At 43.9% G+C, this 19,990-nt stretch overlaps 2 protein-coding genes across 2 annotated transcripts; one reads left to right on the top strand and one right to left on the bottom strand.

The window, feature by feature from the left end:
- Positions 1–579: 579 nt before the first annotated feature.
- Positions 580–5,103, bottom strand: LOC103722542 (26S proteasome non-ATPase regulatory subunit 14 homolog). The gene is made up of 6 exons (XM_008813131.3): positions 4,913–5,103; positions 4,589–4,766; positions 2,113–2,194; positions 1,553–1,729; positions 1,297–1,464; positions 580–1,111 (listed from the first exon to the last, which is right to left on the bottom strand). Exons 1-6 carry the CDS (start codon positions 5,040–5,042, stop codon positions 920–922), a joined length of 927 nt encoding a protein of 308 aa, XP_008811353.1. The 5' UTR covers positions 5,043–5,103; the 3' UTR covers positions 580–919.
- A 3,303-nt stretch (positions 5,104–8,406) lies between these two features.
- Positions 8,407–12,799, top strand: LOC103722541 (ras-related protein Rab11C-like). Its single transcript, XM_008813130.4, has 3 exons — positions 8,407–8,658; positions 8,747–8,944; positions 11,987–12,799. The coding sequence occupies exons 2-3, from the start codon at positions 8,780–8,782 to the stop codon at positions 12,470–12,472; spliced, it is 651 nt and encodes a 216-aa protein (XP_008811352.2). The 5' UTR covers positions 8,407–8,658; positions 8,747–8,779; the 3' UTR covers positions 12,473–12,799.
- The last annotated feature ends 7,191 nt before the right edge of the window (positions 12,800–19,990 follow it).

The following is a 19,990-nucleotide window of genomic DNA, read 5'->3' as shown; positions in this document are numbered from 1 at the left end:
GGGGGGGGAATACTTGGAAAATACTATAAGAATAGGAAAGTTTATCAGCTTTCGCAGCTGCAATCTCCCTGGCCAGAAGGAAGCCTTGGACTCGCAAAAGAGCTTCACATCTCCAGGGGTGCAGAAGCCAGGCCACTTCTCCTTATCAAACACGACGGTAAGTACTTCTCGAAAAATTTTCAGAGGGATACATGGGCGTATGTGTTTTGCGCAGTTACCAATAGGCAATAGCTGAAGGGAATATTGGTCCGAGTAATCTGACTGATTTTTGAACGATGGCATGGTTCAGGATGATGCATCTCAGCGTCGGGAGTCGCTGGACCTCGACTGCTGCAGGTGCCGCGGCGGAGGGAGGGCAAATGCAGGAGCACCTGGGACTCCACTATTGCCGTCGTACCGGCTGCCATCCCTGGAAATTCTTACACACCAAGGAAATGGGTGGACATCCATCTATCTACTTCCTAATTTTTATTTTTCAAGGAGACCACGAGCGGAACTACCATGACAATACAGCATGATGATCTTTAACGCCTCAGAAAACAACAACAACAACCAAAAAAAAGGGTGAGGGGGGTGCCATGCAGCCAAGCCACTTGCCTTCACTCGATGAATAACTATGGCTGACATAAATTACACTGGAGCTCCATATTCAGAGCAAGGCTAAGAGAACTTGACAGGCGCAGGGCAAACGTAACACAATTGTCACGAAACCAGGGATGACGGTAGATGAACGGACAACTTCAAATATTAAGGGTCTACTTCCAACCATGGTCCTCGTTACTACTGAAATTTGCTTGTGGCATAACAACAATATCATCATAACTCAAAAACCAATCTACACGAGATTCATTTTGAGGGAATTAGAGATGGGACTCGGTTCAGCGAAGACAATCACGCCTTCTGCAGCAGTGTAGACCTATTAGAACACAACAGTGTCTAGCATGGTTCCCAGAGTCTGAACTATGTTTGATGACATCAAGTTTGAAACATGCTCTTCCAAATGCTTCTTTGCATCTTGCCTTCCTACATTTGCAATTGCAAGCTTCTCTGGTGGCAACTCGTCTTCCTCCTGAACTGCTCTGTTGTACTTGATGGCTAAATTCAGCATTTCCTGCTCATACACCCAACATCACAGACCGAGGTCGTTAGAACATGCTGCAGTTGAATCACAAGTCTCCACCAGCAGGCCAGAAGTGAACCATTTTTGCAACAACATCAAGTAATTCTCTACCATGATACGCCGTTGGATTAGAAATCAGAGAAACAATAAAGAGCGGAAGATTTAGGTAAGCGAACCTGCACAGTCTGCTCATTAGTTTTGGAATGGGTATCAAACCGCTGCAAAGTCAATCCATCTGTCCACTTCTTTTTGTGCAGGTTCAGTAACATCTTTTCTTCAAGCTCATTTTTCCGATAATTTATGGCTATAGAGTAGTAATGTCGATTCAACCCATGAATTAGTGCCTGTGAATGAAAGCAATTAAAAAGGATTAACTTGTAAGAAGATAATCAAACAAAGGTTACACAGCCGTCACCTCCAACAAGCAGTTACCTGAATAGATGGCTTGTTGAGATGACCAACATTGGAAGTAGTCTGGCGAGGTTCCTGGCCTAGCATCATGGTTTGAGGATTGATCAGGCGGAAAGCATCGATGACAACTTTCCCTTTAACACTCTGGATTGGATCTACCACAACTGCAACTGCCCTTGGATTCAAGGCTTCGAAACTCTGTCAAAGGCAATGCAATTGAACAACCATGCAGTAAGGCGTCAAAGTAGTTTAATGACCATAGCATATAAGCAGACGCAGCAATAATGATAGAATTGATCAGAAGCACATGCATTTCCAGAAAATTTTACAAAGACCAGAATGGTCTGGAGTGATATGGGAAGGCATAAGCATTACCAGATCTGCCGGTAAAACAAAAGAGAATCATTCTTCTTAGAAAACAAGTGCGAAAGTGCAAAAGCCAACTAAAAAAACTTGGTCCCATTAAACAAATATGTTAAACGATAAGATGCACAATTTCAATAACCAAGAAAAAGGATGGGTCAGCCCCACCTTTCTCCATCTTTTTATCCGAAATGTTTTTTTTTTATTAAGCTGCTCACCTGCTGTGTATTTATATCAACCCCAGAAAGCCAACAACCAAAGCCTGGATGAGAATGATACCAGCCTACTACCATTTCAGGCCTGTAAAATTAAAACCAAAGTCATTGGGCAGCCTTTCTGCAGGCCACGCAAACATTCATTATTTTTATCAATGATATAGAAAACCTAACAAAGTGAGCTTGTCAAAAACAAAAGCACTAAAGAGATTAAAATATGTAAATAACAACCTTTGTGTGCGTGTGAGAAAGAGTAGCTCTATGGAATAATATATGGTGGTCAAAGTTTGCCATACCGGTATCAGACTCCGTACCGGTATCATTCTATTACAGTGTCAGTATATGGTACAGTACGTGACGACAAGAGGACCGAGTATCGGTACCGTACAGTACGAAACGGTGAGGCTACCAAGTGTCGGTACAGTATGAAATTGCATATTGGTTCGGTACTGTATGGTCTGATATCAACCGGTACGACAAACCTTGATGGTGGTCAATCATAAGAAAAAAACATTAGACCATCATTGATGCTACCCCAAAAAACCAAAGAAAAAGGTACCACCTTCCTAGTATTGGCCCTTGCATAAAACGATTAAATTAGTAAATAGTATATTTGCAACTTTCATACTTACCCAGATAAAGCTTCCAAAATTAATCCGCATTGCCTATTTAAATAGCTTGCAAGAACTCTTTAAAATTGCCAAAGAATAAAAAGAGAACTCTATCAGACAATGAGTAGTCATATCGAATTTGACTTAGCCAAATAACCCTGCAGCTCTCTAATGGCCTAAAAGCAGGGTTCATTAACCTATCAGCCAAAATGGCACAAAAAATGCCTTCAGTCAGGGCTCTCTTTGAGAGAACACCTTTTCCTGCAATCTGTTCATAAGAATACATTACAGATACAATCTTGTTCCAACATACTTTGTTCTCAGAAACACTAAAGCTATAGCCTCTAAACCATGGCAAGACCAAATAAATAGAAGAGTGCTAAGATTCAAGTGGTAAAGTTGCAAGAAATTATCACACCAAGGAAATGCATTATAGTATGTAAAACAGATAAATATCTGAAATAGGCAGGTACAAGATAATTTTTCTGTACTTAAGAAATAACTGCAGAGATGGCAACAATCAAGGTGAGGAAGCAGTGACTACATTATGGTTCTGAGAGTAGGAGATAAATGCACTTGACTCATTGACTACACAGCATTTCCCAGTCTGCTGCAAGATCAATATGGTAAACAAGGCCAATCCTTTAGATTTCTGTCTCAATTTCTACTTTGTATATGCAGTTATCAGACGAGGACCTAGCAAGCTTTACGTCCCAAAACACTTTATATCCCTTGGAATTACAAGGAAATTAACTGAAACTCTCCAATATATTTCTAGTATAGAGGTAAAAGTATCACATCCCGTCCTGTGCATCCAATGTTAACTGTATGATCAATACAAGACCAGCAGAATTACAAGACATGTACTGTCACATCCATGTCCTCATAAAATAACAGACAAAATTCTGATCACGCACCAGGTTCACCTCTTTTCGATGGGTAATACCATCTATATCCTAAATACATGAAACACAACACCCCCCCCCCCCCAAAAAAAAAAAAAGAAGGAAAAAAGCAAAAAGGAAATTACATACATTCTTTTACAATTTGGTATAGACAAGGACCATATAAAACAGCATAAAACGCAAAAAATTACATGGAACCATGTCAGCAAAGATAACACAACCATAGATAAAGGGGAACTCCATCCATCCAATCTTGATAAAAAGTTGCACAAGAATCCTTTTCACCATAAGATCGCAATCAAACTTCTTCCAATAGGCACTAAGGCAATCTCTCCAAAAGTTTATCCTCCCTGGCCGTACATCCAGAAATAGAACACCAACATAAAAAATATTCTCACCTATAACCCATCCCGAGCAGAAAGAAAAGAATTTAAAGCCGACCCATATTTGCAACTTGTTCTTTCATAGCATCAATGCTGTCTACGTAGTGAAATGCTGATTATAACGGCTCCAAAATATAAGAAACTTTTACTGCAGATCTCACATGATATCTTATCTTATAATCAAATTAAACTGATCATTAAAAACTGGATCATTTGGACTTTTCTAATACATACTAACACCAAACGCTGCAAAAAGATCCCTTCATCAAACAAAAGCATGTATAATCAATAGGATTTCCAAATCGGCCCTCTAGCCTACACCAAATCACACATATTCTATAGCAAACCGAGTATAAGAAAAGATGAACTAGTCCACTAACTTCAGCCCCTTGGACAATTACTATCAAATAAAAACAGAGAGAGAAGGAAGAAATTGGGGAAGGGGCGTGCGCGCCTCTGTGTGTGTGTGTGTGTGTGAGAGAGAGAGAGAGAGAGAGGCGTATGTGTGCGTGTGTCTCTCTCTCTCTGTGCTATGTATGTATGTGTGTGTGAGAGAGCGAGAGAGAGAGTATCTGAGGACCTTCCGGTCTGCTTGAGCATATCAAGCATGTTGGTCTGGAAGACGTGGTCGACGGCCTCGACACTGACGCCGGTCCCGCTCTGCGGCATCGCGAACACGTCCACCACCCGGACCGTGTACTCGTCCACGAACTCCCCCAGCATCAGCCCCATCACCTCCATCGGTACCCCAGCCCGCCCTATTTAATCGATAATTCCAAGATCGGGAGAATACGTGCTCGTATCAAAAGAAGATCGTTGAAAGAAATTGAAGCAACGGAACAGAATCATCGGACGGAAACCCTGGATGTGATGGACGGAAAGGAAAATGGTGGGGGGTAATTACCGTGCTTGAGCATCTTGAGCAGGGCGAGTGAGGAGATGTAGACCTGCTCGGACGTGTCGAGCAGCGGGGAGTCGGCCGGCGGGTGCCCCATCCCTCCCGCCCCCGAGAAGATCCGATGCAGCCTCTCCATGCCTTCTCCAGAGTCCTCCCGGAGACGCAACCCCCTTCTCCAGGGTTTAATTTATAAGACAGGCCGTAGGCTTTAAGAAATGGATCCTTGGCCATGTGTTTTTTTTTTTTTGGTCGAATCACATAAATATCTCTCTTTATGACTTTATCCTTATTTGTACATAAATCCAGAAAATATCAATCTTAATTACAAATAAGCCCTTCTATTACCTTCTGGATTAAGTTAACCAAGTATGACCAAGAACTATTTTACCTTTTAATTTTGAACAAAGCAAATCAAAAGAGGGAAAAAAATAAATTAAAAAAATAGAACGAATTTGGGCGCTCATTTATTTTTAGGCCGGACTCGAGTATATTATTAGCCCAGTTCGAGCCCGAGCCCAAGCCTGCACAAGGCCCAAAATAAAACTTGAATTGTGGCCCGAACCCAGCCCAGTTCAGCACTCTACAAAAAATTGATGGTTTTAATCCAAGGTACATGTTTCTGATTGAGAATTTACCAGTTTCTTGTTAGAGTCTAGTTTTATTGCGGAGTTATCATCATCTTTCGTGTTTTATTTTACATTTAGGACGACACTTTGAGGTGGAATTATGGGTTTTCAATTGCACGCGTTTAGTTTATTTGATGTCACTAGTGCCTCTTTCTTCATAATTGAAACATGTCGTGAAGATGTAGGTGCTTGAATGAGTCGAAGGTACAATCACAGAGTAATGAACTGCATTGCAGATTATACGAAAGTGGACTTGCTAATTTGATCGCCGGGTAATGAATGGGACTAGTTAAGATGGATGAAATTGGATTTTCTTTTGGAGCTGATGCTTAATTGGTGTATACTGTTATAAGGTACCAGACTTATTATTGAAGGGGAAGTTTTTTAATCTAAGCTTATAAACACCTTTTGGTTTGTATTTCACCAGGGGCCATGTGCATACTGATCCATGCAAACAAAAAAGGCAGCATGGTCTTACATTGGGCCGGGCTATGCTAGGCCCACTTCTTTTTTTGAAGCCTCGGCCGAGTGTAGGTTTGAAAATTATAGATCAAGGTTAAAGAGGCGAGAGAGGGAGTGGACAAGATCAACAAGGTTGGTGGTGAGAAAGCTTTAGGAGCGGAAGTAGGAGCATCAATAGAATTGAAGGAGTTAGCATAGGGTAACTAGGCTTTATAAGCATGCCATGAGTGAGGCAGAGGAGGATGGTCGATGGCGTAAACAGAGATGGAAATGGTGTCCTCAGCACAAAGGAAGGTGATGTGCGGCCATTTGTCTGAGCTTATTCAAGCTTAAACTTGGTCCAAACCGATCAATATCATGCTTTGGGACTATTTTCTTTATCTTAAAATTGAAGCCGCATTATCTAGCTGCTTAGCAAATCTTGGTTTTCCCTCTCTGTCTCTCACTATTTCTCCCTCTCTCTCTCTCTCTCTCCCTCTCCCCCCTAAACAATTTAAAAAACTTAGATTATTAACTTAATAAGAAAAGGAGATCCAATTCCCTTATGACTAATTCTTCTTGTATTAATTTAAATTATGATTTAGAATTATAAAGGTTCAATCCAATGATCATCAAAATGGAGCCTCGTATAAATATAGTTCAACAATATAAAATAATTATACATTCACCGTGGCATCGGTTGGATATGGAAAAAAAAAAATTAATCTTTACTAATTATGATTAAGAAACTGCAACGCACTCGTCTGGTTCTTCGTTCTTTCAATTAGACAGAGAACTAGTTCCGATGGTACGGAGTCTCTACTCTTTTCTCCCTTGTGAGAACTGAATCAGTATTGGCGTGCGCAACGGGTCTTGATGTCTCGCTACCTTGCGTGTGATTGCGCGCACTGCCGCAAGAATCACATGCGTGCATACAAAGATCAAACCAATCACATTTCATTTTTGGGAAAGGAGCAAAAAATAATGGTGTAGCGTCACTTTTTTTTCCTCAAAAAAAAAAAAAAAAAAAAACTCGTTCGTAACCATTCATGTCAGGACCCTTTCCGACCTTTAGTGGCCAGGTTGGAGAAGCAGCGGGGGACGCGGAAGGAAGACGAAACAAGTGGCCAGATCCGCAAAACGACATCGAGTCCAGCTCTGACATCCTACGGTCCATCCATTGACAGCTCACACAACTTAGAAGCACCGTTGCGACGTGGCGCCGTGGACAGCCATTACAAGTTACAAATTGTATTGGTGCCTCCAGAACATCGCTCGTTACCCGGTTGCGTCACTTGCGTGCTATGCTTTCAGCCTTCCGTCCGTCCTTCCTCCGTTATAGATGATGAATAAATAAACGTGCACATCCGGGCGCCCCTAAAGCACATAAATAAATACATAAATAAATGAATAGAATCTTTTTTTTTTTTTTTTTTTTTTTTTTTTTTTTTTTTTTTTGCTTGAAACGGGTTGTTCAGACAGCGCGTGTCCGAATACACCCAAGAACATCAAAATACAAAATCTCGCGTAGTGCCAATGGCAACTCCCGCTCTCCTGCCCACAAGGCATATCCCGAATGGTGTGCTGCATATGCAGCAACCCAGTCGGCCGCTCCGTTGGCCTCCCTGAATACATGCTTGGCCTCAAAGGCCACAACGTCCCTCATCATCATCCTAATATCCCGGATCAGAGGATGGTCAATGCTCTCCCGCCGAATCCACCCAATAACAGTGGATGAGTCGCCCTCCAAGATGATCGAGCTAGCCCGCAGTACCCGCCGCGCATGGCAGAGGCCGGCCCAGGCAGCTCGCAACTCCGCCGCTGGCACTGATGTGTCGAAAAGCCGGCAGCCGCCCGCTGCCACTACCCGAGAGTGAGGGTCTCGTATGACGAAGCCGGCACCGCCTCGTGTACCACTGTCCAGTACTGAGCCATCAAAATTGACCTTGAGGAAACTCGGGGGTGGGGGCTCCCAGGTGAAGAACACCGTCCGAAGAGCTGCCTGAGCAGAGAAAGAACCCCAGGTGTCCCGAGCTATCAAGGTCGTATCTGAAGGGCTGGCAGGTCTGAACTCCATCGCCAATGCTCGAGCGGACTCCGCAACAAACCTCGGCGACATCCGACGCTTGCCAAAGGTGCGAGCGTTCCTTGCCAACCAGATCTGGTGGGCGGTGCAAATCGCTCGGATGGCCCCTGACATGTCCGCGGACTAGTCAGCCACTGACGTATCATCTGCAAAAACAGTCTCCTCTCCCGCCAAACCTCCTCTGGGATACCCGTCCACTGCCATGTCTGCCGCGCCCACAAGCATCCAAATAGTACATGATCAACTGACTCATCCGCACCGCAGGCCCCACACTCCGCAGGGATCCCCAGACCACGTCGGCTCAGCACAGCTCTCGTCGGAAGGCGGTCCTTTTTTAACAAGCATAAAATTACTAATGACGAGGGATATCACCTCAAATCAGTGCTCATGAAAGCTTGATGGGCCGTTTCGAGTGCCCTTTCCTCGGTTTGCTGTTTCTCGCCGTTGACCCTTTGGGAGTACTCTTGCTCCTCGGCCCCTCTCCTATTCTCTCCTTCTCCCCCTCTCTGTTTCCGCCCTTTCTCCGATTTCCCCGTCTCCCTGGAAACCGATCGAATCCTCGGGTTTCACCGCGTTCCTTCGTTCGGATTTCACGCCAGGTACGGTCTTCTCCAATCTGATCCTGATCCTATTCGATCCAATCTTCTCCTTCAATTTCGGTTTCATATCTGGCTTTCTTTTGTTCAGATCGGAGGGTAGGGGGGAGGAGCAGCGGCAGAGATGGGGCACCGAGTCGATCACGAGTACGATTACCTCTTCAAGATCGTCCTGATCGGTGATTCTGGCGTTGGCAAGTCGAACATCCTCTCGAGATTCACCAGAAACGAGTTTTGCTTGGACTCTAAGTCCACCATCGGCGTCGAATTCGCCACCAGGACTCTTCAGGTCAGCTGTTCCCCAGCTCTCGGTATCTCCGATCTGGGTCCTGTACGTTATCTTTATATTCGGGTTTATTGTAATGAAGGAATCTGCTATCAAACGATATATGTCCTGCTTAATCTTGCAGCCCTCTGCTTGATATGAGGTCGAAGGTTTATCCGCAATTACGTACTCTGCTTGTAAATTGTGATCGGTAGATTCATGACATCTAAGGAATGTTGCTGCCACGGTATTATACTTGTGCTATGTAAGGGGAAAGGGAATTTAACCCTTTGAATTGTGGTCAGTGATGTTGAATAGACCTTGTTATATGCTCTCAGAACCCTAATATTATATTTCTCAATGTCAGGGTTCGTTACAATCTCAAGAATGTAAAAAGAATACCCAAAGCCGCACCCGCATAAGGAAGTAACTGCAAAACAAAGGTTACGATCTGCCTTTCAGAAATTTAGCAATCCCACTATACTGAGGCTGCATTTGGATGCGGAGTAAAAATGATTTATCTCACTTATTCCTCCCTTTTTTTTCAGCCACACACTCATAGAGCACTTAGTTTTAACTACTTTCCAGAAGAGCAAAATGGGTATTTCTGAAAAGTTGGTATATAATTTTTTGCCTTCTAAACTCATTTATCCTACTTAACTTATTCCAGACTAAAAAGTAAGTTAAGCCATTTACTCTGGGCTAAATTACTACGCCCCTCCTACTTTGGGCTAAATTATTATCACACTCCTACACAGCGCTCCTGCCTTTTCTTTTTCCTAATTAACTTCTTGCATGCAATATAGAATTTTATGAAAGTTTACTCATCCTTCTAGAGATTCAAAAATAACCAGGCACTGTATTCGCAACCCCCCCCCCCCCCCCCCCCCCCCCCCAAAGAAAAAAGGGATTCATTTCAAAGAAAAATTGAAATGAATTTCATTTACCTCTGTACTGATGCCATCTTGGATGGATTGGAGCAGATAAATGATTACCTGGACAAGAATAGGATGTTAAGATACACCAATCTTAACTTTCCCCTTTTTATGTTTAAATGGGTTAAATTTACTATTGTTTTGAAAGCAAGAGAAAAGTAGAGATCAAATACTACCACATAATTCCAAGCTAGATATTAGCAGTTTCTTCATCCTGTTTTTGGTGCAATACGCATCATTGACTTGTGGGCATGCTGATTGACTAAAATCTGTGAAGTTGCTAGCATTTATTTCCAGGCCAGTAGTGCTTTGCAATCAAATAATTCATCCATCAATCATGTATGTGTGCATGCTTATGTTCATAAATGCGAATTTTTCTCTACATTTCCAAATGTGAATTAAATTTCTTAAATGATTATAATAGTCCATCCATGTATGCATGCATGCAACATAAATGTGAATTTTCATCTACGTTTGCAAATGTGAATTAAATTTCTTAAATGATTGTACTAGTAGTTTAACTTGGGGAGCTTGTTTTATAATTTTTCGTTTGTATTCTTATTTTTTCTCTTCTTTCTTTCTTCTTTTTTGTTTTCTCCCTTTATTTTTCTTCCTTTTTTTGAGAAAAAACTCTTGCATTAGAATTGCAATAGGTCCAATTATTTACTAATATGAATTGTTTCTAATATTCTAGAGGGTGAGCCTTCGTGGAACAATAAGATTGCTCCACTATGATCTAGAGGTTACAGGTTTAACACAGAAACAGCCTCTCCGCACACGGGGGTAAGGTTGCATATATCTAACCCTCCTCATACTCTGCAATGGCAAGAGTGTCGTCCACTTGGCTTTCTTTAATTGTTTCTAGCATTCTATATACTGCAAAACTTGTCTCCATTAATAGCAGATTATTGGTGTCATAGCAATGATATAATTCTTGCATGGATACTTAGGAAATTTGATTGCTCTGGAGTTAGTTTACCTTGAGATTAATCTTAACAAAAGGAATGTTGCTCAATGAGGAGAGTCCAACCATACAAAGTGTGCAGAGATGAGAAGCACGAGGTGGATCTGTGCTGAAACTATAGGGAGAGGAAGTGAAAGATGAGAACACTTGCAGGAATTGTGTCAAGAGAGGACATACTGACATTGATTGAGAAGTATGGGACATGGTCAAATATGGTTCTCAGAATTGTCTTAAATAAAAGGAGGTTAAGGCAAAGGAAAATCTATCACCCTCTTTTAATCCATCAGCTGTTTCAAGTTGGCTTTAATCTTGTATGTATTGCTGATTAATTAATCAACTAATAGTTAGTTTTGGGTTGACTGCTCTTCTACTGCTTGATTGTGTTCTAAATTTCTGTCTCACGAGTTTCTTGGGTGGTCTGTACTGAGTGAGCTGGAGTTGGTGTCTGTTGGGTTGGCTACCCACTGTTGCATGGCATTGTGAAAAGCTTGACCCTATAATTGTTACCATCATGTATTTCTAAACATACTAAAACAACGGTTACTGTGATCTGTATTGCTGTTGTTTAAGGTGCAGCTGTTTGCTTGTTAATGTTGCTAATGCTAGTTGCTCCATCCAAGAAGCTGTTATTCTGATGGGTGTAGATAGCATTAAATGCAACCATGTCAAGCTTGAAATGCATTCAAGATTGATGAAGCATTGTGCAGTAATTGTTTGCTTAATCTCCCTAACACTCTTGCTGATTTTATGACATATTCTCCTCGAATATATTGATGCATCAGTTCAATATAATCAGCATTCCGGAAACCTTTTTAAAAAAAAAATATATATATATACATATATATTTATATATATATATAACCATTCTTGAGATTTTCTTCTAGTGTATCAAGGCTTTATTTGGAACTTATAAAAAGTTTTTTTTTAGATATGTTTTTTATCCAAGGAATGCCATTATGCATGCCTCTTTATATAGATTCTGTATCATTCGATGTCACTGTGTTTTGCTGCCTTTTGTGCCATTGGTGATATTCCGAATGAATCTAAATTTTAAATTGTCTTTACATCTCTGTCATAGTGATTGAATAACACTTGTACTATGACTCTAGTTTTTCTACATTAATTCTGTTGTTAATGCTGCAACTTTTTTTCTAAACAAAAAAACAGATAGAAGGGAAGACAGTCAAGGTACAGATATGGGACACTGCTGGTCAAGAGAGGTACCGTGCCATCACCAGTGCATATTACAGAGGTGCAGTGGGAGCACTTCTAGTCTATGACATAACAAAGAGGCAGACTTTTGACAATGTCCAGAGGTGGCTTCGCGAACTTAGAGATCATGCAGACTCCAACATTGTCATTATGATGGCCGGCAACAAGTCTGACTTGAAGCATCTACAAGCAGTTTCAGAGGATGATGCCCAGGCATTGGCTGAGAGGGAGGGGCTATCCTTTCTTGAGACTTCAGCATTGGAAGCGCACAATATTGAGAAGGCATTCCAGACTATTTTGACAGAGATTTATCAAATAATCAGCAGGAAGGCACTTGCTGCTCAAGAGGCAGAAAGCACAGCTGGACCGCCCAATCAAGGAATGACCATCAATATTTCTGATTCCTCTGGAAATGCAAAGAAAGCTTGCTGTTTCATTTAGTTGACTGCCTTCGAAAAAAAGAAACACAGCAGCAAAGCGGATTAGCCCCAGGCAGCTTACGGAGAGAGCTCAAACTATGTGTAGATCATTTTTCTAATTTCTTGTGCATGATTCTGGGGACTCTGGAAGGTGCATTTCCTTTTTTCAGATGAAAATTTTCAACTAAAAGATAGATGAGTTTAGCATAGGATGAGTCCATATGAACTCTGATTTTCTTGCCGCTGAAGCATAGAGGAGCAGACAAAGCACTTAAAGATTGCAATAGCCACTTGGTATTCTTGATTTGGTTCTCACTTTAAAATGAAGCTCTTTTTTAGGTTATCTTTACATGTGGTTTTATTGCTGATCAAGCTATTTTACTTTGGTTGGTCATTTACCAAAGCGCTTACTCTTTTTGAACCTTCCGGAATTTTACTTAGGTGTTCATGAAGCGGTACGCAAAATCCTTAATGACATAATCGTTGCTTAATTACTGTTGCTACATGACCAAGACAAAATGCATGCACAGCCTGCTGCTTATTTGATTTGAAAAGAAAATCTTTGCGTTCGGTAGTACTACACAGAACAAGAAAATTAGAATATGGATAAGATTGAGCATTCAAGTAATTTCGTGTGTTTGATCTACTGTCGATCCCAGAAATAATTTGGTTGTTTTATGTTTGAATGGAATATATAGTTACTATATTTCAATTTTTGTGTGTTTTCACCTCGCCTGTCTCCAAATTGCACAATTCTTTACTATACTCTGTTGGCTGTGGAGGTTCATATTAATAATGCTCGGTAGGGGATTTGACTACTAGTTTCTTCTCCTCTCATGTGGTAGTTTTTCTTCCTTTGCGTGGTTGCCTTTGAACGTAGCCCAACAGTTTTATCAGTTGGTGAATCATTATTTATAATACCCGGCCCTTTAGTGAACTGGGCATGATTTTTTTATTTTTAGCTACAAGGGATGGCTTGTGCATTTTTAGTATGAATACATGCAAAAAAGTCAAAAAAAATAACAAATCTTGGAGCGCTCTAATCAGCTCCCATTTACCAATCCAGAAAGCTCTTCCAAAGTGGTCAGCCATATACGAGGCTCTTCAATCCGCGACTCTATTAGCCTCCTTGTAGACATGCTTGGCCTAGAAGATAATAGCTCCACCTACCATGGCTCAAATATTCCGAAGCATTGGGTGGTAGCCACCCATACCACCGATGCACCCTTGGATCCAATTGATTACCGTAGCCGGATCGCTCTCGAGCAGGACTGCGCTGGCCCACAGAACATGCTGGGCTTGACACAGACTAGCCCAAGCTGCTCTTAGGTCCGTCCCAAGAATAAAAATATTAAACATTTTGCACCCACCAACAACAACCACCCTAGAGTCTGGGCCTAGTCCACTTGACCAGCACAGTTGAGAAGTGTTTGGCCCAAAAGAGAGAAAAAAGTTTGCACGTGGCATGCGCGGAGAGGGAAGAAGACTCTCGTTCTTCCTCCTCATCCTATCGGACGAAATTCGACCCAGGGCAGATTCTGGCCTTCTTCGGCTGTATTTAGTGCTTCCCCCTCATCCCTTTTCCATCACGCCGGAGAGCCCGAGGCCTTGATAGAAGTCGTCGCCAAAATTTTTCTGTTTTCTCCCCAAATGCCGACCACTACCGATGCCATTGTCGCTACAAATCATTGCTAGAAGCCAGGTAAGAACCCGATAATCTCTAGCTAACTCTTCTCTCCCTCTTTCGTGACCTTTGGGAATCTCAATTTTGGCAGGTGATCATCGGATTTTGACTAAAAAAAGTAATGCCTTGTTTTCTCTGTTTTTGGATACCACCCCTTCTTCCTTTTTTTGGGCCATCTTAGCCACCTGCACTTCTCGCCAATGCCTTCCCTCGACCTCCCGTGATGCTTGCTGACCATGGCTGGAGTTTTGGTCATCGGAAGCCATCTTTCTTAGATTTGAACCAAAGTCTATTTTGGTCATTTTCGGTTGATTCTTCCGCCACAGGCCACCGCTTATGGTGGCCCAGTCGTCCGTCCTCCGACCGACAAACACCACCAAAGTCTCCGACACTATGGTTCTGGTGCTAAACAGGGGTGGGGGGAAGTTTCCCTATTTTTCCAAACAAAAGAAGAGAGAAATGGAAAAAAAAGGAAAAATAATAGAGAGTGTGTGTTCAGTTCTCTCTCTAATCTTCTGCTATATTTTCTCTCTCTCTTTCCCACTTTATCTCTTTTATTCTCTCTTTTGTTTTTCTCTCTATCTAGACTTTCTCTCTATATGGTTGTTGGACCCGTAAGTACGGCTTTTTGTGATTTTTTGGATCGATCTTGGTGAAGGGTCTTGATTCAGGGACGTTGGGCGGCGTGCTAGCCCCCACCCTGGCCTTCGCCAAACATTGTTAGATTTGGTCACTCTTGATATCTGTTGAACCCTCTGTACCTTAGTCTGAGCACGATCCGATGAAATCAACTTGATCAAACCGACCAGGATGTCGAACACTCCTACTGGTTCGGTCCCATAAGGATGTTGGACTCTAGAATTTTTAATTTTGAAATAATTATGCTGAAATTTTAGTAAAAATATAATTTTTCAATGTTAGGCCCTGAGAGGGACTTTCAAAATTAATTGGACTTGAAATTGAATTGCATTCGTAATGTAAGTAATGTAACTCTCTTTCTAAATTTATCAACAATTTATAGATATTTTCTTAATCGAATTATTCTTGAAGTAAAAACTTGATGTATAGTATTTTATTATTATATGTGCATTTTTTAGAATATTGTATGATTCTTAATTGAGTGTATTGGTTTCAATATGAATTATGTTCGATTGATTTCAATATCGTATGATTTTATATATCCTATGGTTTGGAACACTGAATATGCTTTGAAAAAAAGAGTTTTGCTTTGAAACGGTTTTGGACTCGTAGTCAGACTATGTATCAATACCTCGTCAGTAGGGTTATGCGCTAGTATATTGACACGCTGCCACTAGAAATTATACGTTTGCATATCGACACTCTGCTAGTGAGGATTATATATTGATACTTTGATTATTATCGAGCTCATATTCTGGCTCAGCCATAGCGTATAAATGCGGTCATAGTTCATGGCTATCGAGATGAACTTGATATTTTAAAATAAATTAATTTATGAATAAGATTTAAAATTTGAAATGACTGGATAGTTTATCGATTTGGTTTTAAATCGATGTATTTTGCATGTTTAATTTTATTATATTATTATTATTATGTTATTTTTTGATTTATCTAGTTAAAGTGTTCATACTTACTAGGTTGTCTAGTTTATCATACGATTTTTTACTATTTTTACAGATTCGAAGAACTAGCTTGACTCAGAGATTTATCTTAGGAGAGTGATTAGAGATAAGATTTTGACATTTTTATTTAGACTATATTTTTTTTTAGAGTTAATGCATGATTTTGGAATATTTAGTTTGTATGATTCTTAATTTTGTTATTTATTGCAGAATTTGAATGCTATTATTTAAATTTATTCCATCGCTTATATATGATATCATTTTGAGATGGCTTGCATGCTTGTGGGGAGAGTTTTCTATGATCAAAGCAAAGTCATGCTGAAGTGGATAGCAAACTCAAATGTTGGCAAGGTAAAGTGAAGCTCACCATATCTTTTTCTCCGAACAAAGAAATCACTTTCTTCTTTTATGAAATTTTGTTTAAATCTTGAATTTTGAATTTAGCGAGACCTGCACCGTGGAGGTATTAGGTATTACCGTGAATCATCTGGTTAAAACATGAGCAGCACCTTGTGAATCTTTTGAACCCTTCAGCCCAACGTAGTACCAGGCCTTAAAAAGAGTCGTCAGCCGTCCAGTTGGTGACCAGTTCTATCTATTCAAGGGAAGTCCAGGGTGATCCCAGCGCGTTAGTGGACCATTCAAATGTAAAAATGTCAGCCGGCCAGGCCTATGTTGTCGGGTCCAGGCGACGTAACTCAGCCGACCATACCTAAAAGAGCGCAGACGTGGGCATCCGTGAAACGCAAAAGAATTATGTATGATAATGTAAGAAGCCATCTCAACAAAATAATTTTATACAGTAACATATAATAATAGTAATAAGTATCTCTAATTATAATTATTTAAATATTTAATTAGAGTCTATTTATAAAAAAATAAAAATTAATAAAAGTTATAAAATCAATGGATATTGTTGCTGGAAATTGGACCCGAGGGCAATCTTCGGTCGAGGAAAGGGAGCGGCGAGTTCTCACGGCGGGGCGGCGGTCCGTCGGCGAGCGGCGTCCTCCGTCTGGGGCGGTCGGAGAGAAGGGACGGCTGGCCCACGCGGCGAGGCGGCGATCCGTCAGCTGGCGGCGTCCTCCGTCTGAGTGCCTGCACACGAGCCGGTGGCCGGGTTTTCCGGCGCCGGCCCTCCGACGCTCAAGTCAGGGAGGGGGCAAGTAGTGTAGAAAGGAGATGAACAGTGTCTGTAGAGTGCTTCAATCTTTTTCAACCCCCTCCTGAGAGGCCAAGGCTCCCTTTTATAGGCGGGGGTCGGTTTACCTGCGATGTAACAGGGCGAAGCCGTAGTACGGCTCGGCATGTCATTCGGGTCGGCGCACGGTCAGGCGAATCATTGCACTGATGTCGGCGGTGAGGGCGTCGTACAGCTCGAACTAGCACGCTATCAGGCGAATTATTGCATTGGTGTCGGAGGTATGGCCGAGGTCGGAGACTTATCATAGTTGACTAGACTCTGCTGGGCTGATTTGCCGTGGAGAGCTGAGAGTCCGTAGATGACAGGAGCCATGCGCATTTATTGTGGAGTAAGCCGGAGATCCGCATTTATTGTGGAGTAAGCCGGAGATCCGCATTTATTGTGGAGTAAGCCGGAGATCCGCATTTATTGTGGAGTAAGCCGGAGAGTTACAGCGACCATGCGCAATAAATGCCAGAGGGGCGTCAGGGTATGGTCCTCGGCCAGACCTTAGAGGCGCACGGCCGTAGTAGGTGGCTGACAAGAGTAGACCTCGAACATCGGGGTTTTTCTTAGGTTGGAGGTCTCGAGGTCGGGCGTTCCGAAGTCGGACGCCGACTTCGGCCGTCCGGGGTCGGAAGTTGTACGGCTTCTTAGGGGCATTTATGTCATTTGGGAAAAAATCTTATTCCCCCCAACACTACCCCCCGACTTCCGAGTTTGAGCGACTTGTGGGCTCGGACGTGGGAAGTAAAGTCTGTCACTAAGGTTGGGGGGCGAGTCTCGTCCGCCCCCTTGCGCTTCTCGGAGCTTTCATGGTGAAACCTGCGCCCTTTGGCGTCTCGGGGCTGCTTTATTCAGTGAGCTTATAATGAAGCTCGTATCATTACGCTTCTTGAAGCGGAGGTGGCGTCTCTTGAATCGCCAGGATCGCTTTACGGCGGATTAATGATGGGGGTCCTCGAGCTCGTCGAGGCGGTGCCTTGATCCCGTAATCGAGGCTTCTCGCTCATTAATGAGTGTGCCGTTACGGGGTTTAAAACGGACACGCGGCGTGACCCAAGGTCGGACGCTTCCGATTTCGTGTTACTGGATCATAATTCCGGAGAGGTGGAGGCCACATCGAGGCTCCACGTGTCCCAGATCTTATTAAATGAGGGGAGCGGGGGCGGCGTCCGCTCGTTCCTCAAGATGATTTGATTTTGCGGACCCATGATGAAGCCCCGAGATCCGACGGGACAACGCTTCGATTTCGTACCCGATTTATTAATCCGGAGTGAATACGGTGCCTCGGCTTCCGAGGTCGACACGTGGCGCAACGCGATCGGGGGATGGGAACCGACCCCGTCGATCTGGGCCGTCAGGGGGGTCTATATAAACCCCTCGAGGTTGCCCTAAAGGTCTTGTTTGGCTGCTTCTCATTTTCGTTATCTCTCTCCCTTACTTCCTTCCTCAACCGAACCTTGCCGTCGGTGCCCGGAGCGATTTCCGGCGATGTCCAGTAGGTTTTCACCCTGTTCTCACTAGGGTTTCCTCTTTTCTTCTCCTCCCCAGCTTCCATTTTCCGCTTTTTTTAACTTTTATTTCGTTCTTCTGTGGGAATGGGTTTGGGTCCTGAGGAAGTGGGATCGAGCCTGTCGGGGGAGGAGTTGGAGCTGATCCGCTCCCGGTTCTTCTTCCAGCCCGGGTTTCGTCTTGAAACTGCGGGGCCGGAGGACAGGGTGACGCAGCCGCCCCCAGGTCGGATCGCGGTCTACCGCGAGACACTTTGGGCTGGCCTGCGTTTTCCCGCCCACGAGTTCGTGAGCCAGCTGCTGGCCGAGTACCAGCTCGTCCCGGCGCAGTTGGCTCCGAACTCGTGGAGGACCATAATCGGGTTCTTGTCCCTGTGCCTCGGGCACGGGATCCCGATCTCGGTAGGCCTCTTCCGCCGGTGTTTTCTGTTAAAGAAGAACCCGGCGGACGCAGGGTGGCTATACTTCGCCTTTCGGGGCGGTATGTCACTCTTCCAGGGTGCCCCTTCCTCGATTCATGAGTGGAAGGGGAAGTTTTTCTTCCTGGCGTCCGAGGCGCCTTGGGGGTTCGACCCGAGGTGGAGGGACCCTCGGTTGAAGACCCTCAATAAGCTCTCCGAGCCCTCGAGGAGGGAGCTGAGGACCCTGGACTCCGTGCGAGCCCTCGGAAGAGGCAACGACCTGACCGAGCTCCTGCGGGAGGACGCCCTGGCGAGCGTAGGTCTGAGCTCGGCGCGCCCCGAGGGTAAGGGTGGTTACATTATTTTATTTTTTCTTCGTTCTTTGCTTTTACTGTCACTGGTCTGACACTTAACGAAATTTTGATTTCAGATATTCTCCGCCTGCCGACCAGCAACACATCACTTTTTTCTCGCCTGAGAAGGCGAGAAGCCGAGGCCGGGGGAGCCGCGCCCCAGCCTCGGAAGAGGGCGAGGACGGACGGCGCCTCTACGTCGGCCGGGAGAAGTGGCCCCAAGGCGGGGGCCTCTGCAGCCGAGCCGAGGCGGGCGCGGGTCGCCAGCGACGCGGGCCCATCGGCCCTTCCTTGCCCTGCCCCCCTTGCCCAGCGGGGGGAGTCGTCCATGGCCCGGCCGCAGCAGCCAGAACCCGGGCTTGCCCGAGGCCCCGAAGCGAGCGGCTCCGGGACCTCGGGCTCGATCGTGCCGAGCTCTTCCCGGGCTTTCCGAGAAGAGTCAGTCGAGCCGGACTCCTCTATTCCCGAGGGGAGTTCGGCTTTTCGTAATGCCGAGGTCGCACGCTCCGTGTTGCGGCGTGCGATGCTCCCAGCGGACCGGGCCGAGTTCCGGAACATTCCGCTGGAGGAGGTCGTCAACGGCGCCTACTGCAACACTGCCCGAGTAAGTTTCTTTCCTTGATTGCCTTGAGTCATTGGCGAGTTCATATGCTTTTCAACTCACGATATCTTCGTTCCTTTCTTTTCAGCATGTCCACGAGCTCGACGCCTTGGTGTTTATCGCCCAAGGCTGTCAAGAGGAGGCCTGGCGGCTCGGCCAACAGTTGGAGTCAGCCAAGAAGAAAGTCGCCGAGCTGGAGGCGG

Source organism: Phoenix dactylifera, chromosome 13 (genome assembly GCF_009389715.1).
Source record: "Phoenix dactylifera cultivar Barhee BC4 chromosome 13, palm_55x_up_171113_PBpolish2nd_filt_p, whole genome shotgun sequence".
Lineage (NCBI taxonomy): Eukaryota > Viridiplantae > Streptophyta > Magnoliopsida > Arecales > Arecaceae > Phoenix > Phoenix dactylifera.
Note: the sequence above shows the minus strand (reverse complement) of the source record. Positions and strands in the feature narration are given on the sequence as shown.

Bases quoted from the DNA above. Each gene is read 5' to 3' on its own strand.
- LOC103722542 (XM_008813131.3), bottom strand. From the start codon at position 5,042: ATGGAGAGGCTGCATCGGATCTTCTCGGGGGCGGGAGGGATGGGGCAC. The intron at 1,730-2,112 runs GTGAGCAGCTTA...TGCCTTTGACAG, and splicing joins TTGATATAAATACACAGCAG to AGTTTCGAAGCCTTGAATCC. The intron at 1,112-1,296 runs GTTCGCTTACCT...GTGTATGAGCAG, and splicing joins CTAATGAGCAGACTGTGCAG to GAAATGCTGAATTTAGCCAT.
- LOC103722541 (XM_008813130.4), top strand. From the start codon at position 8,780: ATGGGGCACCGAGTCGATCACGAGTACGATTACCTCTTCAAGATCGTC. The intron at 8,945-11,986 runs GTCAGCTGTTCC...ACAAAAAAACAG, and splicing joins TCGCCACCAGGACTCTTCAG to ATAGAAGGGAAGACAGTCAA.